Here is a 25888-nt window from a genome sequence, read left to right as displayed (position 1 = left end):
CCGATATTAATGCAGCACAAGCCTGTAATCATACATATAGAATATGAAGCAGAGGTTTTCGTCTCTCGAGTATAAAATGGAATGGGAACGATGATTATTAGTGCATTTCTTGGTTATTCTATAGTAACTAAACGCTACTTTCCAAAATATCAACCTTGTAAGTACGCAGTCATTTTTATCCGTCGTTTTAAGTGGTTCATGAGTCAATCGCGTTACCGGTAACATATGATTTATCTAAGTTTCAATGGTCTGACACTAAACAACAAACTTTTAGTAGAAAATTATTATTTTGGTCATTGTGAACGAAGTACAAGCTTGAAATCCCCTCTATTTAAAACGTAAAGGGTTTAGAAGCTTCTACATATTACAGTGATTCAGAGAAAAGTAAAATATTGACACTTGTAAAATGATAAGTTGTCCAGACATCTGTATATTATAAATAAAAATACCACATTAACCAATTTACTGTAATAAAGTCACCCTTTGAAAACATACAGCACGAAAAAAACCTACATTGTAATATCCCCGAAAAGAAAAAAGATTGTCATAAGCCACCATGAATTTCTTTCGTAATTTAACGTTTCATTCTACAAAAGCTGCACTCAACACAAACAGTACTCCGAATAAAAAGAAAAAACCCCTACGTTTTGAAAAATAATTTATTCCAGATAGAATAATTACCACATCAGACTCACAAGTTTAAGAAGTGTAATTAATTTTATGTGGAATAAATACCACGTTGAAAATTCTTTTACAAAGAAGCACACGAAGCACTAGGAAACCATCTAACGCGAGGGTTGCAACGAACACGCGATCAGGATTGATGAAATCGACGCAAAATTCACAACGATACTGTGTCTTTTTTTTTTCACAATATTACACAGGCGGAAAATCCGTCGGGACGACCGTGGTCGTCGGGCTCACCGTAACCACATGCACGATCCTCATGTTGCTGATCGCACAGGATCCCACTAGATCACTACACTGATCCGACTATGGGGACCACTGTTCATCGGCAACGTCTTTTAAAGCTTCCACGGAGCGACTGGAACGGGCACCGTTAAACTGGACTTGACGACATTTGTTGTGTGTGCACACACGCGCAATCAGCGCCGTTGGGTTTTCTCTATGGAGGCAAGAAAAAAAACTTGTCCGATCTACGCGCAAGGCGAATAATTGGTGCATCACACTGCGACTTCCTTTGAAGTGTACCACGTCTAGGTTCGCTGGAAGAACTTTTTCCCGCGTTCGACCGATGGAAAACTTTTTTTTTTTTTTTTTTTTTTTTTTTTTTTTTTTTTTTGATCGAATACTATACTTACGCTATATCGAAAAAGAAAAGTAACATCGATGTCCTCTTTATCTGGACGCTACGAAAACGAACGATCCACTGGTCGAATTTGATCACAGTATCATTGTCACAAGATCGAAAAGTATCATGTTGTATCTGATATTATCGAGTTTTTACAGCGTGTCGTGTAATTTATGGTTAAGAATAATGTTCAAAGGAAGATCGCAATGTCGACGCTGACGAAACCACGAAACCGACCGACTGACAATCGTTCGTTGTAGTTTTACGTTTATATATGTACACGCCCCCTTGTGTGTTCGTGGAATCACGAATATTTCTGTCGGTTTCCACCACTTAAAGGCCGTTGCCTCAATGAAAGTGAATTTCCCTGAGCTTTAATTAGCAGTGTCTGCTCGCGTCTCGCCGGCCGTCGCCGCGGGCAAATATGGCAGAATCGTTGGACTTTATCTAGAAACGGTGAAGGTAAAACCCCGAACTTCCAAGTAGCGTGTACAGGTCTCGCCAGACCTGTTTATAAATCAATCGATTGGCGCGGATCGAAAGTGATCCGCGGACTCGTCCCGGCCAAGAAATCGCGCGACGTCGCCATAAACGATGCCGAAGCAGAGAAATAAGAAGGGGACTGTTAAAAAGGCTCATTAATGATACATCAGGAATAGAATTTATCGGCGCGGACAGTGGAAAAAAAAAGGGGGTGAAAAAAAGACGAACGCTCGCGTAGATGGAGCTCCCGTGAAGCGATATCGATAAAAATTAGCAATTACAAGTGAACGTACGTCGTGTTTGAAAGTGAAGAAAATCCGAGAATCGCGTACCTCGGACAGTCGATCGTTTCGTTTCATTATTTCGTGACAGAAAATTGTTTTCTAAAGACAAAAGCCTTCTTAGGTGTCGAACATAAAATATTGTTAGGGACTTTTTTTTTTGTTTCCATTCATACATTGTTATTTAACCTTTAGACTGTCGGCATTTCTTCATAAGAGAAGTGATCTTTTTAGGTAAAAAATTTAATTATATATAATATGCGTTGCGCTGAATTTCGAGTTTTGTCAATGCCTCAAAGGGGACACTTCCGGTAGCTTAAAGGTTAAAGGGCTTCGTACATTGGTCTGGAAATGATAGAAAAGTTGTAGCACCGACTAGGTATAGAATAGGCCTATCATCCAATGCTTTTTTCTGTCCCACGATCATAGGGCTACGTAGCCCTGTTACCATTTTAGTGTCAATATCCGACGTTACCGATAAAGCATGAATTCTGGGTATTATTAGCACAAATGACGTGTTATTCCATTCATATTGTGTGTATCTATATGATTTGACGGGAATAAAAATATCCGATGCTTCAGTTTAAGGTTAAGGGATAAATATGACAGTCATAAAACATGAAACGGAAAAGTATATATGTTTTTAGTTAAGTACAAGACAATTTATTCTAAATGCATCGTTAATGGACATGTTTATAAATGTTACTTTTTACATGTTCTTGTTTTATTCGTTTTTATATCTTGCCTTACATTTGTATATTTGTAACAGATAAATTCAGAATAGATGTAGTTTCATAAATAGTTTATCAAATTTATATGTCGGAGAATATATACACCGCTTTCATTAACACCTACATATTTATAATTTATATGGGAGTGTGAATAGTTTTACTGCCTATTGTAAGAATTTTAATACGCACGAACAATTACTTTCTGGCAATTGGTAAATTTTTACATATGAATTTACTTCTACGTTATTTACGTCCAAAAATTTTATTTATTTCGGTGCTCTCCGTTGGTTCAACGCACAAGTGACGTTGCGTCACACAGTTTATTGACCTAGCCGTGTACGCGAAGAAAAACTAATATAGATCCGTCGGGATTCGAACCGAAGACTCCTTTCTAATACGTCTACTTTATAGCGAACGGACGGAAGAGAATCCGTTCACGACCATGGTCCCTTCTTAGATTTAACGTAGTTCAAAAATTCACCGTTCTCATAACGTAGAGGGCAGCAGAAAATCCCTGACATTTTACACTATCGGTATTTCAGAACATGAGACACGAAGTCCTATAAGCTGATAGGTCTATCCTATACCTAGGCGGTGATTGTAGACTACAACATTATTTTTATTTCGCAGTTTTACGCTTTACAGAGCATGTGAAAAATAAATAAAAAGTTCGAAGTGTTCAGTATCTACTAATGGATATTTATTAGTTGATTGCATCGAAGAGGATGCAGCTTAATCGTAATTGAATCGGCGCTTTCCATCGAAACGGAAACCATAAGCGGCACTGTTCGGAGCGTTGATCAGGGCGGGATTTTTGAACTGATGAAACGATCCGTGAAGATGCGCCGGTCTCACCGCGTTCTGTTCTTCCTCCTGCGCTCCTTTCAAGTAAAACGCCTCGAACTGACCATCCGGCAGTAGAATATCCTTCAGCGATTTGTCGTTCGGATCGTAGGCAGACGCGTGTAGCGTCAGACTAATTAAAACTAGACCCTGCAATCATAAATGATTCGTTAATACTCCATTTTAACGAGTGATAACATTTTATCCATCCCATCGTTCAATTGTCACCAAGAATCTCCAGATAGCATATGACACCTCGAAGACGCCCATTTTACGGCTATTCTAGGTCTAAGGCGCCTTTAAGTCGTCTTCAAGGTATCGTTAGACGTCATGTGCTACCTGAGATCAAATGTAGCTTCAATAGTTTCGTAATGAGATGGCTATATCTTTCGGTGCAATGGCGTAGGATGTAGGATGACAATTAAAAAAAATAATTAAAGATCATTTAAAAAAGTTGTTACACGCTCGAGTCAAGTGTTCCGGTGTTGGCTACTTCAGGATTACAAGAATTAGCATATTAAAGTGTTGCAACTGAGTTGGGTTTTTAGTATTTTATTTTCATCGTACGGCAGAGCGGATATGTTTGAATTTACAATATAAATTTCACCCTCATAACTCATTCTTAAAGCCTGGAAAAGAACTAGATTACACATAATTGAACTGTAACAAAAAATTAAACGGAATGTGTGTTCGTTCTTATAGACGATTCAAACCACGTCCACATTCAGCCACAAGATTTCTATAACTAAATCGAGCTCACAAAAAAAAAAAATACAACGTAATAATAACAGAAAAAAAAGATGCTGATAAATGGGAACATACCAGTAATAAAGTAAAAGTGTTGGAAGCCATACTCTCCAATTCCGTTCTCCACCGAATCGTTCTTCGTACCGTCTGGAACAATCGAGAAAGGGCCGCGTGTGTGCATAAAGTGAAAAATCAAATAGGTATATAATACATAAGAAAAGATAAAAAGAGTCAGTCACGTTATGTCCATTACGGACTGATATGAAATTACAGCTGTCATAAATTAGACTCACTAATAAGTGTATTCAATTCTGTGTTTACGAGGTGGATTTACAAGACGCGTGGCGCGTTTACCGTGAAGAACCTCTCGCAATTACGCGAATTCACGGCACGGAATTGGTTAATTTCACGATCCCCATCGGCGTACCTCGTGCTCAAACGCCGTGTAATCCTCCATCGAATCGCCATTCCGCGCGCACACGTTGTTAGACATCAACATAACGGATCGGTCAGATAACGATACGTTTGCTCCGCTAATTCGTTAATGGTATGTATCTCGCAGCAGACAAGACACGAGAATCGAGAGAAAAACGAAACAGAGTCGGAAAATTTTCTAACGAATGCATCGACATTTCGCTGTTTTCCATTGAAATGACACAACTTTCGGAATACAATACTCGAGATCGTTGATATTTCTCTTAGATCGTTAGATCGCGAGAAATACATCTTCCATCCCTTAATTAAAAGCGTACACAATTATTTATTTTTTTTATTAATACACTCGTGAACGCTACTAAGGCGTATTTGTCTCTGAATGTAATTCCTACAGGTAACTTTCTTCTTTCTTTTTTTTCAATTTCACCTCGATAACTTCTGCACAATGTTCGAATTATAATTCGAAAATAATTGTATTAAATAAGGTAATTATACTATTTCAGCTGAGAAATAATGTTTGTTAAATTATGAATTAAATTAATAAAGTTAACAAAGATCAATCTCTACTCTCCCGTTTGCTTCAGCGTCTACTGTTCATTATTCACGATTTTCGTATGTGTGTCTAATTCAAACTCATTCAGTTTATATTTCTCGGTGTCTAAGTTTTTGTCTAATCTAAGTTTTGCGTATGAACGCTTAATAAACTCATACTCGTTTAACTAATCTTACAAAAGATTAGCCAAGTCCACTTTCGATTTTCGACCGTTCGTTAATAAACAAGAAACACTGTGTAAAAAGAGAATTGTACTTAAGCAGATGGTTTGTAACTCGTTTGAAAATCAATTCGGACGTCTATCGTCAAAAATTGTACGTGTTTTCATGGTTGAAACTTACCGAACAGCCGTGGCAAAAGTGAAAGCCGCTCGAACGTTCGTACACAACAGTACGCAGCCTCGGGAACGTTTCCTCCTATCTGGTGCACGTTTAACGACCTTGCCACTGTAAGTGCCCCCACGTCCTACGAGCAAGAGCAAAGTAGCAGAGTAGTTTTGCGGTCCGCAGAAACGGAAGCCGATGAAAGTGGAAAACGTGAGACCTCGGGTTTCGCCACCAGCAAACGTTCGGTTTATACGTTGTCTTTTTTTGCAAAGTAAACGCAGGAGATCCGCATTTAGAAATCACTGAATAAGAAAGATTCGATAGTTGTCACGCCTTTATGGTAATTCATGTTTTATAATTTCAAATCATTTTTTAACTGTTGCGATTTAACGTCCAAACGTCCACGACAAAACTTTTTGGGGATTTGAATATCATTTGTATGATTCGTATGGAATTCATAAATTTGAATATATGCAACGAATATTTGTATGTTATTAAACTTTTTGTTGCTTGAATATTCAAACTGGTGGATAGATGAATATTCGTTCCTGTCCAGTTTGGCTCGACTTGTTCCTCACGAAACTCCTTAGGTGACACTAGCCTGAACTACATAATAAAGATAATACTGGTGAATAGAAGAAACTGTACAATAATTTATTTATACAAAAAATCAGGTATCTTCATATAAATACAAAATCGAGGAATAAGAAAAATGGAATTAAATTATGATATGCTTTCACGAAAAATAAGATATCTTATAAAAAATCTGTAGCTGCCGTAAATCACTGGATCGTTGACATTATTGTCTAGTCGAAATGTCACGAATTGATAAAATCATTGCAATCGATTCCCGAAATACAATATTTCAGTCTGACTACGATAAATAAACTAGATTGTTACAAAAATGCAATATGTTACGTATCACAATATGTGTGCACTGTACTTTATCTAGAGTGCGAAACTTCGACTTCAGAATTAATGTCATGTTCCATGTATTCCTTACCACATATATTTATACGCTACTCTTATGATGACGGTTATGTTAGTACAACAAACGCGTTCCACGTATCACGAGTAAAACATTTACAAAATTTAGCCATGTTGCTAGCACAATACAATGATACCAATATCTAAATATTTTCAAATGTGGTCGCAATAAATTGGAATCTTCAGATAATTGTATAAAATTACAAACATTCTATTCAGTTGTACATGACTCCATGATACGTCATAGTTTATATTTACATATAGTAAATATCTCTGGGATGCAGCCACGTATCTGAATACATTACACCGAATATAAATAAGAGTCTAGCTTTGTTTTGCACTTTGGAGGTGAAGTAAAAGGTGAGAACCAGGCAACTGAAAATCTTCCAAATACTGCTTGAATGGATTTCCATTTACTATTACGAACCCATCTAGCTTCTTCCTTCTTGAGTTGTTCAATGCCCTACAATAGAAGTACGAAAAAAAATGCATAATATTAAAAATCTGAATAAATTTTGTGTACCACCAGATGTTAATTACATACAGTTTCATCGTTCCAAATAGCTTGCAATTGTATTCCCAACATCACAGCGGTAAAAATGGCAAACAAAAGTGCTTCGAAAGCTAGAAAAAGTAAAAGAACCACTGTTGCAGGTGGACTAAATGTAGAACATTCTTTCCACTCTTGTCTCACACATGTAGTAAATTGTTGTATACATAAGAATAAAGATTGCAATGACATTGCCGCTATGTAGAACTGAAATATATTTTATAAAAGTTAGTTTATAATCTACCAGATTTCAAATATACAGGGACACTTACAGTAAAGAGTACAAAATATTTTTGATTGTTTTCTCCTACACAATTGTTAACCCATGGACAATGGTGATCCATTTTCATAATGCATCTACAGACACAACATGAAAGTAAGTATTATTATTTATGATTGACACTTAACAGTAACATTTAATGTACGAAGAATTCACCTTTGGCAAACAGAACAATGATGTGCTCTATCTGGTTTGATAGAGCAACATTTTGCACATTTAAATATTACTTGTCCATCTCTAAATCCCATTTGCTCTATCATTTCTGTCGTGGCATTACCCTTTGGAACTGCACCCTATACGTACACATTAATTTTTAATAACATACTAATATTTTTAATTCATAATTCCAATATATATTTTTTACTTACTGGATCTGTGAACATTGTCCTTAGATGAGATGCAAAAGCTAAGAAAGTTAGAGACTGAAATATTGCTGTGTTTAGACCAGAATATAATGTATTTATTGTAGGAATAAGGATGACTGCCATCACAACAAATTCTGCATAAATTATTAACATCCATGTTAAAACTGCACATATTATTCCACATATGTCCTAAAAGAAACACACATATCACTGCCTTTCATAAAAAAATATGAAAAAAATTAACTGTTGATCCATACATACTTTAATGCACCATAATCTTCCACCATAACATTTATTATGAACATCCCTTTCTCTCTGAAAGGTGATATAATCATAATCCATGATTTAAAATTACTAACAATGTCCTTAAACATTAATCATATGAAAACACAAATAACATTGATTAATATAATCATAGTTCATTGCCTGAAAGAAAGATTAAGACTGAAGTGAATGAGTCAGTATGATAGCTTACATCAAAAGTGACAGAATTTGTATGAAACTAAGTTTGAGTAAAGCTTAAATATAACCTAATAAACAAATACTTACACTTCAGCACTTAGGCTCACGGCAACTAAATAATGCATATTACCATTCATTCAAATTTTCTTTATTATATTATCTTTAATAATGTGTCTAATGTATACAACAAATATCGAATAACACAATTGATTTTTCTGTTGTCACCTCTCGCGTAATTGGCCTGAGCGGGTCCATCCATTAATAAACAATCGTGTCGTTCATACGGGGTTACCTTTAAATATCCACAAACGTTCGCTCATAACGGTTCAAATATAGCGTACAGTAAACGAATCACAAACGGGACTCGAACTCATTTATCACGTTTAGATTACGACAGTTCGGTCTCTAAACGTCACTGACGTTCACCATTGAACGATATTACGAACACACCTCCTCGCATTCAACTAGAGCTGGACACGCGTTTCCAATGAAGGTATACTTGAAAGTACATTAAGTATAGAAGAAATATAGTATAGTCCTGGAAATGACCGAAAATTAATGTATTCATGTTTTGCATGCTAGGAAAAAAGAATTCCCTCAAATATAAGGTATTACAATTCTTGGGCCTCATTCAGGAACGGTGACCTGACTAAATGTTATTCCTGTTTAATGTTTTCTCTACTTCAATTAAACGTCAATTGGTATTTAAATATAGAAGAAAAGTTCAATATTACAAACGCTAATTAAACTTTGTAGTTTCTTTACTAGTAAAAAATTACTCTTAGAATACCGGCATTATCCCTTTAAAACGGTAAAATGGAGCAACGTTACAAATCTGCATTCTACTTATCAATAGAACACCAACGGACTACTTTACGACCACTATATTTTTTACACTGATTATACTTAGAGGTAACGATATAAAGAGGTAATAACCCAGCAGGCTTATACAAAGAGTCAGAGAGGTCAGAGAGTTTTGAAGATTGTCTGGGCCTGAGGACCCTAGCTAAGCTGGGTCCGCGAATGAAGTTTCTGTTTATGGCCCCACTGAATTGCTACCTCACTATATCGTCACTTCGAACTATATTCGCGACTTGCAAATGCATCGCGTTATCCAATTAACCCCGTGAAAAGTTAAATGTGAATAAGGATGGATAGTAAATAGTACTAGATAACACCGGTTCGATTCATCAGTCCGTCGTGTTTCTTGCATGCGACTGCAAGTTTGACAGTACGCGGCAAAGGGTGGGGGCCATAGTGCGCAGCCATATTGGCTACTTGTGACTTTTGGGAGGAAGCAAGCAAAAAATAACCCAACTTTTCTCGTTTTTACGTGAAAAAAATGTTACCTTCGAGAATTTTTCATTGATTTTGCATGTTGATCTTATCAGCGCGAACACGATTATTGTGGGACGTGTGATCATTTGTACAAGGTCATCCTTTTTTACGGAAAATGGTATGTTAGCGTTTTGATTAATAGATAGCCTGCCTTCTCAACACACAGAACATCTCATTATGAAATTCGACGATCTCAGTTAATTTACTTTCCATTATTTAATTCTCCTCCGTTCGTAGAGTTTCTTTGGGTTTGGCCAGTCGGCTGACATAGAGATTACTTTGGATGGAACAGAGACCAGGAAGACTGCAGACATCAAGTCTGAAGATGGCAAAAAAGAGCGCCACTTGTTATACTATGATGGGGAAACTGTATCTGGAAAGGTAAAAATGTTTTCTAAGTATATTATTCTCAATGAAAAAGTATGAAAATGGATGAAGAATGTTACTTGTAACCTACATCGGTTAATCCGATGCTTCAAGTATATCGAAGCAATGTACATATTCGAGTCATTTAACTGTGTTTTACTATGTAATAGTCAATTCTGAGGAGCTGTTTCCAATTTCTTTTATGTTTCCATTTCTACTTGGACATATGTGTTTTATGTAACACAAGCATAATATACATTTATATTTACATTATTAAATGAAAGATATTCAGCTGTAATATGACAAGATTGCATTATCTATCAAAAAGTATAAATTGTAACAATACTCATGGTAAAGTAAATAATTTTAATCATTGTATTATTAATTACAGATTAATATTAGCCTTAGAAAGGCTGGAAAATTGGAGCATCAAGGTGTAAAAGTAGAATTTATTGGACAAATCGAACTATATTATGATAGGGGAAATCACTATGAATTTTCAAACTTGGTTAAGGAATTAGCTGGGCCAGGCGAATTGACACATAATACTGTGTACACTTTTGAGTTTGCCAATGTAGAAAAATCATTTGAAAGCTACACAGGTTCTAATGTACGGCTGAGATATTTTCTCAAAGTGACAATTGTTAGGAGACTTAGTGATATTGTTAAAGAACTTGAACTAGTTGTGCATACACTTAGTTCCTATCCAGATATGAATAACCCTATTAAAATGGAAGTTGGAATTGAAGACTGTTTGCATATCGAATTTGAGTATAATAAAAGCAAGTAAGTTAATACATTATACTTATTTTACTGTTTTAAAACAGCTATGTATTTAACGCTAATTTTCCATGCCCTAATTTCTTTCTAGGTATCATTTAAAGGATGTCATTGTTGGAAAAATCTATTTTCTTTTGGTTAGAATAAAAATCAAACATATGGAAATCGCCATAATAAAACGGGAGACCACTGGTTCTGGTACTGTATAATTATTTTCTTTTACTTATATGAAAATGATTATAATAGTCAGTGTTATAATTTTAATATATTTATCAATCTTTATATATATTGGAAAAAGTATTTTGTTTTTTGAATGTCCATTATCCGCAACTCAATGTACCAAAGTAATAATTAGAATACATATTTGAAGGTCCACATACATTCACGGAGAATGAAACTATAGCAAAGTATGAAATAATGGATGGAGCACCTGTCCGCGGTGAGTCCATTCCAATAAGAGTGTTTCTAGCTGGATACGACTTGGCACCCACAATGCGTGACATTAATAAAAAATTTAGTGTTAGATACTACCTTAATTTAGTCCTTATGGATGAAGAAGATCGCAGATACTTTAAGCAACAAGTAAGTTCGCGAATGCATCTATGCATTTTTTATATTATTCTTTGAAAAAATACATACAATTAAGTTGCATTTACACAGGAAATAACACTGTGGAGAAAAGTCGAGAAAAGTAGGAAATCTCAGACAGCTTCACCACATATGCCATCGCACTTAGTCTCCGCAGAAACAGGATTCCCGCAAGGAGCCGCCCAAAATGGTCCACCATCTGTGCCATCCTCAGTACCACCAGGGCAACTGCCATCTAGTAATACTACTAGTGTAGAAGATACACCAGCTCCGATAGAAGGCATGACACGCGAAGAAGGAGATGGTGAAGGTGAAAAAGAAGTTAATCCCGAAAGTAACTGAATGTTTACATATTGGGGCAATTACTGAGGACAGTGGAAATCTTACTAATTCAGGGAATCAGTAACAACACATGAAAGAATGATCATCAGCTGGAAACTAGTAGCATTGAACAGAATTTCTCTTATACAGTACAGAGAAATTGAATTTTAAGGACACCTGTGAGCAAAGTTGTAAATATTTTGGATACCTATAGATAATACAGGTGAATAAATTGAATAAGTAGCCAATTATCGATCAAAATTTCAAATTAATGAAACCTATAGGAAATATACTATGACGTCTGGTGAGACAGACATAAAATGATTATAAAAAAAAAAAGAAAATGTAATGTTACAGAAAAGAGTAATGTAACCACATAAAATGAATATTCATAAATGGACAATTTAATAATCGAATATTAATCAGTGGTACATTCTTGAATGGCATCTAAATGTTACAGTGGTCTGAATATTTTATACAAACTTATTCTGTGTTATACAAATGATGCCTTCAACCACTGGATTATTCTGGAAATTCGAAGCCTCTTCTATGACTACTTAATGTCATGTAAGAGTTTTATAAAGCTGAGATGAATATACATATACTCACAATGGCTGCCCTGTTTTAATCCATTCACCTAGTCTGCAATTAATATAATAAAGGCACTTTCTGAAAGAATGCTTTTATGTGTACCACACTATGGTTGAAATGATTTATACATAAAAAAAGAAGATGTGATGTTTTCAGTAAAATTTCTTATCAATATTTGTAAGCGGAAATAATTACTGAAGTACATTCAGATATGTGCACAGCCTACAATAATATAATATTAAATGATCCGTTCTGATGTTTAATATAATTGTATATACAAATCACTGAATTATATATACCAATTAATTTTTTAATAGAGTTTATATGCAAATCTAAAAGCCTTAGTCTGCCTGCTCAATTTTAGCATGCCTTTATTAATATAAGAGTGGACTATGATAGATTAAAAATGGGATAGCCCCACATGTATTTATAGATATATACATACATATTACAATATGTGTGTGGATATATACATGGTATATATGCATATATATGATTTTTACTGATAACGGTAGTTACAGGCTGGGTTATATATATGTATATATATATATACATACACACAAGTATCAAGATCAATTGTAATAACACTGAAGCAGTAATGAACCATAATAAAATATGCTCTTCTATCAAGGTAGTATAATCATCACTACCAAGGTAAGAGTAATGTCGATACGAAAGGGAATACCCATCGTTTTGTACGGTTCTATGTTAACATGGGTTGACTGTAAAAATCTTGTTAAAAAAATGAGTGCATAATAGTTAACCATGTGTATTTCGAGAATTTTTGTTTTGTGTAAATTAAAATTTTCATATTTCAAGCCTTTGTTATTTGTTGACAAGAAATATATATGTGTAAAAGTATGAGAGCGAGAGCGAGCGAGAGAAAAGCAAAACTAATTGTGAATTATTTGACATGTCAAATATTGTATATACATATACATATTGTCATACGATATGAATCTAGTTGTATATTTTAATGCCCGCATAAGTATATTATATATCGTATACAGTGTGCCTTCGTGTGCACGTATATTGGAAAGGAATAATTCGTTTATGCATACACCTTCCCTATTCTTCTGCCTAATCGATACAGTACTATCAAATATTTTTATTCTCATAATCCGTAAGTTATTTTTTATCCGGAGAATATTACAATTTAAACATATCAGCATTAAAATTCGCGATATCATATAAATCGTAGATTTAAATAACATTAATTTTATAACAAATTATAAAAGATGGAGTCAACCAACAAAAACGGAGTACTATTTTATAGTGACGATTAAACATTAATTTAAATTTCTCTAGTTCTCCCACTACTTCCTAAATTACTACATACTGACGGTCAAACGCCCAAATTTATAATTAACTACTTTTTCTAATGGTCTCGGATTATATGTTGAATTTTCCTGAATTTACATTATTGATTTATAATTGTTAATTATGCCAGTTTTAATTGATATGAAAAATATCGAAAAGGCCTATGGCAGCATCTACGGCAAAATGTTCAAGCTATAACCCAATTACTTGTACTTTCTTATCGCGAGATGGAGCCACCATTTTCTTTATACTTTATACTATTTTATTAGAAAATTATGAAGAAAAATGTATGTAAATGTATGCGCATTATTAAAACGCACAAAAAAATGACCCGTCGAAGTTACGTAAACCAATAACTTACAATAATTTAATTATACGTTAAAATGTTGTAACTACACTGCGAATAAATTTAATAGATTTATATTTTGATTGACTATTTCACAAAAACTAAGCTTAAAGCATCAATATGTAGTATTTTAATATTGTTTTTATTCTAGTTCAATGTTACACATTTGCGTATGTTCTAAACACATAAAATGCACATAATTCAGTTATTATATATTAACTTGTCGAATCATCAGTGTAAAAAATAATGTTAACATTAAAGTAAAATAAGTTGTTACAAAGGATAGTTTATTTGAGATCTCAGAAATATGTGAATATTAAATCATAATACATGCATGTCCGTTTGAATGTTTTATATTTTTTTCCTAGATATTGTATCAACAAGAAGTATATGTACATATCGGTTGCCTGAAGTATATATTCTGCATCATAAATCATTACATAAAATAAAATATCAATCTATGCTCTTTTGTTTCGTGTATGTATCTTTTCTTTAAAATAATGTTGAAAGTTCTTCCGTAATCTCTTTGCAACGGTACAATGAATGCGCACGAAATTCGAGTGACTTTCCTTTCAGAGTTCAAACTCGGTCATGCTACAATCAACATTGTACGTAATAATAATATAACTTTTGAGGGGGATAGTGTTATCATTGGTTTTCTAAATTTTCGTCCGGTGATACCAGCCTTGAAAATGAAGTAAACCTGCGAAGAAAATGAGTTAATGGAGATTTGAAGGTTTTAGTTAAAACAGATCCATGCAACGTGGAGAACTTGCTGTACAAATTGATCCAAGTACTGTGACAGTATCAGAAACATTTGAGAGAAATCGACAATGTGAAGAAACTCCAAAAATGGATTTCTCTTGAACTGATAAAATAACGGACATTTCATTATATGTTACGACCTAATATGTAATACCTCTATATATGTATTATTGATTGTTTTTGCTCTTCTGTTCCATTCTATTAAAAATTAATTAAAAGCTGTACATTATCACTATATCAAGATATTTGCAATGATCAAATCAATTTTTATAATTAAACTGAATCTACTATAATTTTATTAACGAACATCCGCGTTTTATTTCTTGCTATAACATTCACATGGAAATCAAGCTTCAATAAATAAACCGGAAGCAAATCAATTGGTAATTCCTTGCGTAAAAAATATTCATAGACGGTGTCAGGTATTTTGCAATACAGATTACATAGCAGTTTCGTAAGCAGGTTTAAAGAATGTAATAGTAGTATACGCTATACACATCCATATGAGAAGCACATTAAATAGGATGCGCGTTTCACTACGCGCAGATGTGGCGTCTGGATAAACAATTATCGTCTCTCTATCGTACTTGTATAAGTACTCCACTACCGGTTAAAGCTTCGTTTCTGGTAGCAGGTTAACGAAAGATGGAAGTACGACCGGAATTAATATCGGAACTCCGTGAAAAGTTTTTTAAAAAATTGAATAATGAGGGACCACCAGATCGTAGTGTGTATACTTCTTTTATTTTATGTAATTGATCGTTTCTTCTTGATTACGTGTTAAAACAGTCACTTGGACGAAAGGGCAAAATCCAATCCTAGTGTCACAAGCCAAGGTCAATTTCTTTTTATTGCCTTGCATATTCGATCAAAAATAAGACTAGTGTCACAACTATTTAAAAATTACATTATATGTCACTTTGTATTAAGTATTATATCATACAATATGTTCACGAAAATATATGATTATTAATCTCTTAATTAAATATATTGCAGAAGAATTTCATCCGGACGATATTGCCAGAATAGATAATAACAACTGGTTAAAACGATTTTTAGAACACAATGATAATGATATACAAGAATCGCTTAATATGTTATGGGAATCTTGTACTTGGAGAAGAAAATTTGGCACAAATGGTAAGCATTCAACGAATTAGATTAACAGTGTGTTTTTCAAGTTGTCAGTTGCTGTGCTTGTGCAATAACTTTATTGATATTTCAATGTTACAACTTTATTTGCAATGTGTCAATATTATCTAACCACAGAGATTACTGAAGAAAATGTGAGAAGAGATTATTTGGAAGATGGATTATGTTTCGTCCATGGTAAAGACAAAGATGGTAAACCAATGTTTGTTATTAAGTGTAAATTGTACACTAAAGGAAGTAAAGATTTTAAAGAACTTCAAAAAATTGTTGTCTATTGGTTTGAAAGATTAGAAAGGTAATATGATAAAATTTATGTCCGATTTAAATTCATGTATGATACATCAGTGTAAGTCATGTATTATATTGTTTCAGATATACTAATGGCAATCAAATATCACTTTTCTTTGACATGGCAGACACTGGTATTTTAAATTTGGATATGGAGTTCATTAAGTATCTAATTGGTCTTTGTAAAAATTACTATCCAAACTTTTTAAACTATATTATTATTTTTGAAATGCCATGGATACTGAACACTGCTTTCAAAATTATAAAATCATGGTTGCCACCGAAAGCAATCCCAAAAATTAAATTTGTTCAAAATAACAACATACAAGAGTTTGTAGAGTCCAATGATGTACTCACATGTTGGGGTGGTCCTAATGATTATGTCTTTACATTTGTACCAGAAGCACAAAATAGTATGGACGCTACCATGAATGGAAAACTTGATAACAAAAAGGTATATAAATAAGATTTTATATAACATATACTTAATATAACATAAATGACTTGATTTTAATTACATGGTTTATCAAAACTTTTAGGTGCATTTTGCAGAAGGATCTCCAATAACAGAACAATCTCCAAGCAATATTGGAGATCAGGAAAACGAAGAAGAATGTAAGTAATAAAATTATTTATTTTCAAATCATGGTCGTATTTTTCTATTATTTTGTGATATTTTATAGTGTTATCTATTGAACAAAAAATCATTACATTTAATAAGATGGGAAATGAAATTGTTGGAATAATTACAATCAAGAATGCAACTTCCGACCAGCCTTTGTCTTATAAGGTATTATATGTTCCTCTATACTACAATAAAAACCGATGTATGTTATTGATTTAGTTATTATTACTTACAGATAAAGACAACATCTCCTGAAAAATTCAAAGTACGACCAAATTTAGGAGTTCTATTACCTCAACAACAGCGTATCGTCAACGTCGTTTTACAGCCTGAATATAATGTTCGTGGTCTTTCAGACAATGATAGATTTTTAGTTATGTGTCTTCCATTGAAAAATGCAAACACACCTGCTCAAAAATTATCTGCACTTTGGAAGGTAATAACAATTATGGTAAATGTAATACTCAAACTATAATTATTAATTTACTCTTTTATAGACTGAAACATCAGTAGAAGACCATAGATTACGATGTTGTGATGGAGAAGCAGCAAGTAATGATATACAAAGACCATATTCTATATTATCATCTGGAATGTCAGAAAATAGCAGAACAATTGATACACTTTTCCATAGAGTAAGTAAAAATAAAATATTCTACAAGTAAATAATGGAATACATTATTAATAATTAAATTGACAAATTGCAGGTAACACACTTGAAAGAAAGTAACACAAAACTCCACAGTGACATCACTTTCTTAAAATACTCATTATTGTTTTCAATAATAGTGACAATTGTAATGGCTATATTGGTTGTTTACATTTTAAGGATTGATATTAAAAATTCTATGGACCAAGAGGCCTGTCACATTCCACATGGTATAGAATCTTTCAACTAGAAATAGATTTGATTTCTATACACATATAATAGAAATTTTTATTGCTGTATATTTCTGTTTATTCAGTAATTCTGATATGCTGGCTTTTATCTTTTCTATTCTTAGTTCGTACAATTTCTAATATTTGCAATGTTTTCGTTGGAAAATGACATGAAGTTAATGTAACTCCATAATTACTAATATATAACGAATAAGTTACTGTTAATTAAAGAATTTTTATGTGCAATATATTTAATATATCAGAAAAGAAAATGTATTATTATTGGTATAAAAATTTATAACCACATAGAGTTATTTTTGTAACGTTTTACACGTGTTTATACATGGTATTCATATTGAGCATAAAATGGCTCATACTTTACATGTATTATTTTATTACGAAGATTTCTAAATTTAATTTGTTCCTATTTACTTGTGTAACAAGCCTACTCATGTCTCTACTGTTAAATATTGTACTATTAAATACATAATAACATTGATTACTTCTGTTTCTTATAAGCTGAAACTGTTTATAACATCTATAAACAATAATAAACACCAATGTCGCTAATATTAAATTTATATTAAAACAAAAAGAATACTTCTAATAAAACTGTGTTTTATTATATATTAGGATCAATTAAAAGTTATGTTTATATGTTCATACTTTCTTACTGATATGTTTATAAATTGTGTTATTAAAATAAAGTATATATTTAATGTATTTGTACTGATTGAGAATAGTTTATCGTTTAGTTGTATAATTATATTAGTAACTACAGTATTTCTTTCATTAAATATATCTTGCATATTCTGAAGAATTCTGTGCTTAACTGTATCGCGGTAAAATACAATTCATAAATTTTCGTTAATCTGTATTAACAACTTAACGTGGCTCTACTTGCAAGCTATGCTTGATGCAAATAACAAATATCGTTAATATTTTAATTATCTCTAGAAATTGAAAATACGTTTCATAACAACATTACTTGTATGTTTCATAATAATTAAGTTCTGAATTTGAAACTAATTATTGGTTATACCGGTGTCGATTGTATTTGCGTACAAATATATATCAATTTACAATCACTTAAAAAGAAAAAAAATGGGTCCGATAGCCCACAGAAATGGGTGGTGGTTCCCCCCCCTCCTGCCCGACTCTTTCATTTTTTCCCCTTCTCCGATCGAAACCTTTCCCGCTCTTTTCGCATGGCGTCGTTTTTTTTTATCTTACCCAGTGTACATCTGTTCAGAAGTGTACACTACGAATACATCTCGTTGCTGTTCGGAGTATACTTTCCTTATTATGGTAATAAACCAATGAAATTGAGACACGTGCATTAGGAGCTCGGTATTCTAAATAAAAACGAAAAAAAAACAACGTAACAAGAAAAAACGTTCGGTCGGTCAGGTAAGATCACGGAAGATTTAACGCCCGGAAGTACCTAAAATGACGGTCGTCCGGTATAAACACGACGAGTGACGCGTACCAGTGCGCAGCTGCCAACGCGCAGCATTTGAACGTTCGTAGTTCGATCGGCCATATTGCCCTCTGGGTCTTACACAACGCCCTCACACGAACGATCGTGAGTTTACGAGGTAAGCGAATATTTCGAGGTTTCGTGTGGTGTGGGAGCCTGGCACAACGTAGAAATACGATTCCGTGCGAAGAAAGACGATTTTACGCAGTAATCGGCAGAACCTGGGACCACTGGTCGCGAGCAGAACGCGTAACATCGGTGAGTTGTCCACAGCACGTAGCAGAACGGACAGTATTCCCTTCCGTCGCGTCCTCCATATTGATGACAGCGCCGACGGTGATAATTTTCTGAAATTTTTGTCGTTAATGCCCCCTGTGTCCTGAAATCGAAAGCACCCGCGTTGTCTTAAAAGCTTTCCGACAGAATGCGCAACTTCGACGGCCCCGCTGACCGACGATAGTCCTGTTAACGATCACGAAAAACCTGCAGGCCCCGCTACGTATTTCCACGCGTTCCTCCGTCCATTACGGCCGTGATCGGATTTTGCCCATGGCGTCATCCTCGTTCGCATTGCCCGCTTCGCGCGTTACATGGCGTTCCGTCGTGGCGTGTGTCGCTTCTGTCAATCTCGTTTCGTCCCGGGAACGCTAAATGACACACTCTAATACACGCTGAATTTCGGTGATCGCCAACGTGTAGCCCGACTCTCCGATTTTCCGCTCAGCCTCGCGTGAATGCGCCCGTCCACTCTTTCATACCGTCGATTTCTTCACCCAGATATTGATTTTCCCTCTATTTTCCACGCGACCACGATGTCTCGTGCATTACCACTTCTGTTCCGGTGGTAATTCAGTGGAGCTCGTGTTACTCCTGTATACGCACGTGTTTCGTACGTTTCTCGAGTGCAAAACTGATCACACTTGCGCATTCTTTCCGTACCGTTGTCGTATTTAGCTGCATACCATGCTTGGAGCTCATGTTTCCTTTCTGTAATGATTTTGCGACTGTATTAACCCTGCATTCTTTCATGGATGTTCGTTTATGTATATTTTGAATTTATAGCATTGGGGATTTTAGTTATACATAGTTTGTTTATGTATGAACGTTTGAGTAGTTTCGTTATTATTTAAAAGATGTAAAGCTTGTCTTTCCAAATAAACATTACATGTTATTAAGACATTTGTATATCTTCATCCTATGATAAGTTCTATAATATAAATTTCTTTTGGAGTAGAATGTATATTTTTGTTATAGCCCAATTGCAGTGTACGTATTACAATGACACAAAATAAACTAATGTTTGAAATAGTGAATTATTTTGAAGCAATATTTCATATATCGTAAGTGGTTTATTGAGATTGTAAAATAAAGGGTGTAATTGATATTGTTCCAGACTGATGAGAGAGAATATAATTGAATGATTTAATGATTTTACCATGACGAGTAACGTAGCAACAATTAAATTAGAAGAGGGGCAAGAATCTGTGACAGAGATACAAACATACTTGGAGACATTTAATAAAGAAATCGAAGGTCAAGGGGAGCAATTGCAACATGTGCAATGTTAGTATTGTAGATGTAATTTATGATTTGTGATCATAGATAAGTATAATTGGCATTAATGTATTGTATTGTAGTGCAACAAGTGGAAGGATTGTCAGGTGGTGAGGAAGGTGGAACTTATTTTGTTGACCAATCTGGTCAATATTATTATCAAGCAAATAGCGATGAAACGCCTGTAATGACACAAGTGCAAATTCAAGAAGTAGAGGAATCTGATGCACAGAATGATGGAGAAGGTTCTCAGGAAGAACAGTATCAGGAAATTGAAGAACTTGAGAATGTTGACGGAGATGAAGATGTATGTAAAAATTATTGGTCAAATACTACTTGCTTATACATTATTATATTAAAAAATGAACTAATCTATAGGGACAGGTGGCTAATAGTGGAAATAATCAAGTTGTCATCAATTCTGGAGATGCATATCAAACAGTTACAATAGTACCATCTGATACTAACCCTGGTGAAGTCAGTTATGTGTTAATAGTGCAACAACCTGATTCTGAAGATAAAGACAGTAGACCCATAGAAAGAGAAGGAACAGAAGGTGAAGAAGGAGAGGGTGAACAAGACCTTACTGTCTATGACTTTGAAGACAATGAAGACAATGAAGCTCCTGCGGAATCAGAAGCAGAGGATGATAAAACCAAAATTATTAAGTTCCTACCCAAAAAATCCCAAACAGTTACTCAAGCTCATATGTGTAATTACTGTAACTACACAAGTCCAAAACGGTATATTTCTATAGATTTTGTAATTTTTTTCTGAATTCGTTTGTTCCCTTAATACACTGACAATAATTTTTCTATCATTACTATTCAGGTATCTATTATCAAGACACATGAAGTCGCATTCAGAGGAAAGACCGCATAAATGTAGTGTTTGCGAAAGAGGATTTAAAACATTAGCTTCACTTCAGAATCATGTTAATACACATACTGGGACCAAACCACATCATTGTAAATTTTGTGACAGTGCATTCACAACTTCTGGTGAGTAAAAGTTCTTCATAGATTGTTGATCTTGTTCCATAATTGCTTGCTTCTATCATGTTAACAGGAGAAATTAATTATTAAAATGTATTAGAATATAAAAACATAATAATTATTATTCATGTATAGGTGAACTTGTTAGACATGTTCGATACAGGCATACACATGAAAAACCACATAAATGCCATGAATGTGACTATGCATCTGTTGAACTGTCTAAATTGAAGCGTCATATTAGATGTCACACAGGGGAACGTCCATATCAGGTACATTATATTATTACTTTTGCCTTATACTTATCGTATTTAGTTGTACTGGTCCATTATATAAGTACAATATAAAATACAAGTATAATTTAATGGTTACAGTGTCCACATTGTACATATGCTAGCCCTGATACATTTAAGCTCAAACGGCACTTGCGAATACATACTGGAGAAAAACCATACGAATGTGATTTTTGTCAAGCAAGGTTTACGCAGTCAAACAGTTTAAAAGCTCACAAACTTATACATAACGGTATGATGAAATTTCAGATACTTCTTTATAACTATCTTAATGAGTGTTCTGTGATTTATAATATTATCTATTACAGTTGGCGATAAACCCGTATTTCAATGTGAACTATGCCCAACAACTTGTGGCAGAAAAACAGATCTCAGGATTCATGTACAAAAATTACATACCTCAGACAAACCTTTGAAATGTAAACGCTGTGGAAAAACATTCCCAGACAGGTGAGTCCTTACTCTTCAGAATGGTTACAATGACTCTTCAGAATATACAATGGTTATAATATTTTCTTTAGTAAACATGAGGCACGTCATACTTTTTGGTCTTGCAGATATAGCTATAAACTGCATAGTAAAACTCACGAGGGTGAGAAATGCTATAAATGTGATTTATGCCCATATGCATCAATATCTGCGCGACATCTGGAAAGTCACATGTTAATCCATACGGATCAGAAACCTTATCAGTGTGATCATTGCTTTCAGTCATTTAGACAAAAGCAACTACTCAAACGTCATTGTAATCTTTACCATAATCCTACTTATGTTCCTCCTCCACCACAAGAAAAAACTCACCAATGTCCTGAATGTGAACGGCCGTTCAGGTTTGTAGTGTTTTATGATGCATATATTAAATAAGTAAAAGCATGACTTTGCATATTTTTACTAAATTAAAATGTTTTTTTATAAATATCATTCATTATAAAATTTAATATTTCTTTACTTCAGACACAAAGGAAATCTTATTCGACATATGGCTGTACACGACCCGGAATCGTCCCTCCAAGAGAAGCAACAAGCATTGAAGATGGGTAGACAGAAAAAGATTCAAATCATTGATGGACAAAGAGTTGAAGTAATGACAGGTTAGATTCTGACTAAAAGTCGAAAGATTCTACTTAATTCATCTATGTGTGTAATTGGTATTCAATCAAGTTTAACGTATGATAGTAGTCTTTAAATTGTATGAACAGAGAAAATTTTTGGCACATATAAGATGAATGATTATAAAAATTTGTGATCACAGGGACATTTACGATATGATCTGTGTACAGGTCATTGACTAATATCCATGTGTTGCATTGTGGTAACAGGTAATTTAACTTCCAAACTTAAAGGTTATGAAGACGAGGAGGAAGATGAAGAAGATATGATGGCAGTTGAAGGAAGTGATGGCCAACAGTATGTAGTGCTGGAAGTGATTCAACTAGCTGATAATCAAGGAACTGATCAAGTGGGTACTTTAAAATATTAGAATTCTAAATCTTAATACATATTTGTATCTGAACGTAAGTACAATGATTTTGTTTTTGTTTCTAGATGGCTGTTGTAGCAAGCGAAGATGGAGACCTGGTAATGCAAGATCCTTTGAGCCAAGAAAGTGGCATTGTAACTGGTACAGGAGAAGATGGAGACGATGTAGAAGAGGACGAAATGGAAATGGACGACTTGAAACTGGACACGGAACAGTTGACTAAATCTGCAGCTCAAAATGCGCAAAGCGATCCAAAGTTACAAAAAGAAATGGAAACCTGTTTCGGTTTTGACGAGGTAATGTGACTCAAGCTTTTGTTGCTTTTATAGGTTATTATTTCAAAATCTGTTTTGACGTGTATCGCTTTGGAATGTTCCAGGAAGAGGATGAAGAAGATGAAGAGAATAGCAACATAAATATATTGCAGACAATTTCGTAATGAGAATAACGAATGCGAGAGAACCTATCTATGGAATAGTTAAATGTTTTTGTCTCTCTCACATTGTCAGTGCACAAACTGTGAGTGAAGTGTACTACTATTTCAAGACTCTGTGCATAGCTCCAGTGGAAGCTACCACCTTTCAAGGCTAGAGTGGTCCACATACATGGTACAAGAACTCTTTTTGCCACTAGTGCATTAGGTGTATGTAATAATTTATGAAGGAACTAGTAGTCTTGTGGTTTAGTGAAATATGAAGCGAATGTACAATTATAATAATGTAAAATATTATTTTACTTTATTATCAGTGAAAATTATTATCTCTTCTGGAAAACAACATAAACCAGCAAAGCATGTTAATAACGATAAACAAAAATTCAGATATATTAAGAGTATAGGTTGGCATAATATTTTTAAACGAGTTATTTAAAAACTTTAATATAAAGGCACAGTGCATAGTAAAATGTTTGAACTGATTGAATGTCGGTCATTGTCGGAATGTGGTTAACAAAGCCGAAATTATAAAATAAAATGAGGCTGCAGTGTAAATAAACGCTTTCCATTACACCTCATTTTATAGACAGATACAGTGCTCTATAAATGACTAGGAAAAGAATAAAGACGCTGAAATTGTATCGATCGAATTTTACATTGTATAACGTGAGTAAAATTTGCATATACATAGGTATGTATATAAAAATCGGTAATAACGAAAACAAAAGATTAGGAGTTTTTCGTTGACCTGGAAGATGTTACATTCGTGACTGTATATAGGTATTTCGTAATAATAATAAACTATCATTTTACAAGTAAGTACCTACGAACACTACTAATAATTATGATTATACGAACTTTTTGTTACTATATAAAAATATGAATGCTACAGAATAACCCAATGTTCAGTGTAATATCACGATTACCAGTGTGTTTGTAATTTTCATCCCTTTTTTTAAACATATTTTTTTCTTGTTCATAACACGAGCTCTTTAAAATATTGTCCTTGCCGGATTAATCGAGAGTATTAACAAGATCATTAAAAAGTCAGGCATATTTGTGCGGAAATAAATTCTGCAACAGGTTATCGTAGAATATGCAATTATGTGATATCCGGGGACAACTTTTCCAACGGTACGAATTATGTAGGTTTCAATTATGTAATCGATTTATTATTGTAAACGTAATCTAACACGCAGTTTTTCGTACACTGTTGCACACGTAAGTTATGCTATGTACCTTGAAACAAACTAATACTGTAAAAAAAAAAAACTGAAAGAACATGTAAAATTTTTTACACTAGAGCTGTAAAGTTGTAATTGAGTGACTGATAATCATTACGTGCTCTTCAAAAGCACTTTCGTACATTATCCCAAAGAAAAACGGTGTAGCATTTTCTCTATAATAAACGTTATGTCATCGACAATGTTTTCTGAAATTATTCCCAGTGTTCTTATTCCTTGTGACAAAGGAAACATTTTTATATTAGAAGTGGTTACTGTCTGTGTGCCCTGAGGAGCCATAAATACTATGTCTGATGTGTTTGTTCGAGCGGTTAACATTATTAGGAAAAGCCGCGCCCAACTGCACCCTTTACGGTCGTTAACCCCATACATATTTACGTATCACCGTTTCATTTATCAGGGTACGTTTGTAAAACACGCGATACTTTCTTGATGGATTCCTTTGTGACACTTAAAAGATGAGGAAAAATACAGACATACATATATAAAATGACGTAACATTTATCTTATAAGTTATTCAAACTGAGAAGTTGATACTTAGTATTGTTGATTCAAGTAGAAGATTCGATACTGCGTTCGCTTGTATTACGAGATTGTCCCTACCCTGTATATTTTCCATAATCTTTTATTTATTTAAGTGTAATCATGTTATTTTTATAAAATAATATTGTTTCCACATTGGGGTTTCTTTTTTA

General features: G+C 34.0%; 5 protein-coding genes across 5 annotated transcripts; 3 read left to right on the top strand and 2 right to left on the bottom strand.

Moving 5' to 3' along the window:
- Positions 1-3539: 3539 nt before the first annotated feature.
- LOC107193312 lies at positions 3540-5755 on the bottom strand. The gene is made up of 3 exons (XM_015582716.1): positions 5727-5755; positions 4473-4544; positions 3540-3800 (listed from the first exon to the last, which is right to left on the bottom strand). The coding sequence occupies exons 2-3, from the start codon at positions 4500-4502 to the stop codon at positions 3540-3542; spliced, it is 291 nt and encodes a 96-aa protein (XP_015438202.1). The 5' UTR covers positions 4503-4544; positions 5727-5755.
- Positions 5756-6863: 1108 nt separating this feature from the next.
- Positions 6864-8235, bottom strand: LOC107193268 (palmitoyltransferase ZDHHC3). The gene is made up of 6 exons (XM_015582673.1): positions 8155-8235; positions 7897-8082; positions 7685-7821; positions 7521-7605; positions 7243-7455; positions 6864-7161 (listed from the first exon to the last, which is right to left on the bottom strand). Exons 1-6 carry the CDS (start codon positions 8233-8235, stop codon positions 7000-7002), a joined length of 864 nt encoding a protein of 287 aa, XP_015438159.1. The 3' UTR covers positions 6864-6999.
- Positions 8236-9592: 1357 nt separating this feature from the next.
- Positions 9593-12023, top strand: LOC107193159 (vacuolar protein sorting-associated protein 26B-like). Its single transcript, XM_015582561.1, has 6 exons — positions 9593-9811; positions 9931-10074; positions 10451-10845; positions 10931-11037; positions 11210-11421; positions 11500-12023. Exons 1-6 carry the CDS (start codon positions 9809-9811, stop codon positions 11767-11769), a joined length of 1131 nt encoding a protein of 376 aa, XP_015438047.1. The 5' UTR covers positions 9593-9808; the 3' UTR covers positions 11770-12023.
- A 3283-nt stretch (positions 12024-15306) lies between these two features.
- Positions 15307-17734, top strand: LOC107191904 (motile sperm domain-containing protein 2-like). The gene is made up of 9 exons (XM_015581052.1): positions 15307-15497; positions 15767-15910; positions 16040-16217; positions 16295-16664; positions 16750-16825; positions 16894-17000; positions 17071-17271; positions 17333-17470; positions 17543-17734. The coding sequence occupies exons 1-9, from the start codon at positions 15416-15418 to the stop codon at positions 17732-17734; spliced, it is 1488 nt and encodes a 495-aa protein (XP_015436538.1). The 5' UTR covers positions 15307-15415.
- Positions 17735-19202: 1468 nt separating this feature from the next.
- Positions 19203-23955, top strand: LOC107192661 (transcriptional repressor CTCFL-like). The gene is made up of 13 exons (XM_015581979.1): positions 19203-19452; positions 20588-20757; positions 20832-21055; positions 21127-21491; positions 21580-21749; positions 21879-22015; positions 22118-22268; positions 22345-22486; positions 22594-22866; positions 22991-23127; positions 23380-23495; positions 23582-23812; positions 23896-23955. Exons 2-13 carry the CDS (start codon positions 20631-20633, stop codon positions 23953-23955), a joined length of 2133 nt encoding a protein of 710 aa, XP_015437465.1. The 5' UTR covers positions 19203-19452; positions 20588-20630.
- Positions 23956-25888: the final 1933 nt, after the last annotated feature.

The sequence above is a fragment of the Dufourea novaeangliae genome, unplaced genomic scaffold, assembly GCF_001272555.1.
Source record: "Dufourea novaeangliae isolate 0120121106 unplaced genomic scaffold, ASM127255v1 scaffold7, whole genome shotgun sequence".
In the NCBI taxonomy this organism is placed as follows: Eukaryota; Metazoa; Arthropoda; class Insecta; order Hymenoptera; family Halictidae; genus Dufourea; species Dufourea novaeangliae.
The sequence above is the reverse complement of the archived record's forward strand: the minus strand, read 5'-3'. Positions and strand labels throughout refer to the sequence as shown.

Excerpts from the sequence above, each read along its gene's own strand:
- LOC107191904 (XM_015581052.1), top strand. The coding sequence starts at position 15,416 with ATGGAAGTACGACCGGAATTAATATCGGAACTCCGTGAAAAGTTTTTT. Across the intron at positions 16,665-16,749 it reads GAAAACTTGATAACAAAAAG|GTGCATTTTGCAGAAGGATC; the intron begins GTATATAAATAA and ends CAAAACTTTTAG. Across the intron at positions 16,826-16,893 it reads TCAGGAAAACGAAGAAGAAT|TGTTATCTATTGAACAAAAA; the intron begins GTAAGTAATAAA and ends GATATTTTATAG.
- LOC107193312 (XM_015582716.1), bottom strand. The coding sequence starts at position 4,502 with ATGGCTTCCAACACTTTTACTTTATTACTG. Across the intron at positions 3,801-4,472 it reads ACACTTTTACTTTATTACTG|GGTCTAGTTTTAATTAGTCT; the intron begins GTATGTTCCCAT and ends TTATGATTGCAG.
- LOC107192661 (XM_015581979.1), top strand. The coding sequence starts at position 20,631 with ATGACGAGTAACGTAGCAACAATTAAATTAGAAGAGGGGCAAGAATCT. Across the intron at positions 21,492-21,579 it reads AACTACACAAGTCCAAAACG|GTATCTATTATCAAGACACA; the intron begins GTATATTTCTAT and ends ATTACTATTCAG. Across the intron at positions 23,813-23,895 it reads CCTGTTTCGGTTTTGACGAG|GAAGAGGATGAAGAAGATGA; the intron begins GTAATGTGACTC and ends GGAATGTTCCAG.
- LOC107193159 (XM_015582561.1), top strand. Across the intron at positions 10,075-10,450 it reads GGGAAACTGTATCTGGAAAG|ATTAATATTAGCCTTAGAAA; the intron begins GTAAAAATGTTT and ends TATTAATTACAG. Across the intron at positions 10,846-10,930 it reads TTTGAGTATAATAAAAGCAA|GTATCATTTAAAGGATGTCA; the intron begins GTAAGTTAATAC and ends ATTTCTTTCTAG.
- LOC107193268 (XM_015582673.1), bottom strand. The coding sequence starts at position 8,235 with ATGGATTATGATTATATCACCTTTCAGAGAGAAAGGGATGTTCATAAT. Across the intron at positions 8,083-8,154 it reads GAAGATTATGGTGCATTAAA|GACATATGTGGAATAATATG; the intron begins GTATGTATGGAT and ends TGTTTCTTTTAG. Across the intron at positions 7,162-7,242 it reads CTATTTGGAACGATGAAACT|GGCATTGAACAACTCAAGAA; the intron begins GTATGTAATTAA and ends CTTCTATTGTAG.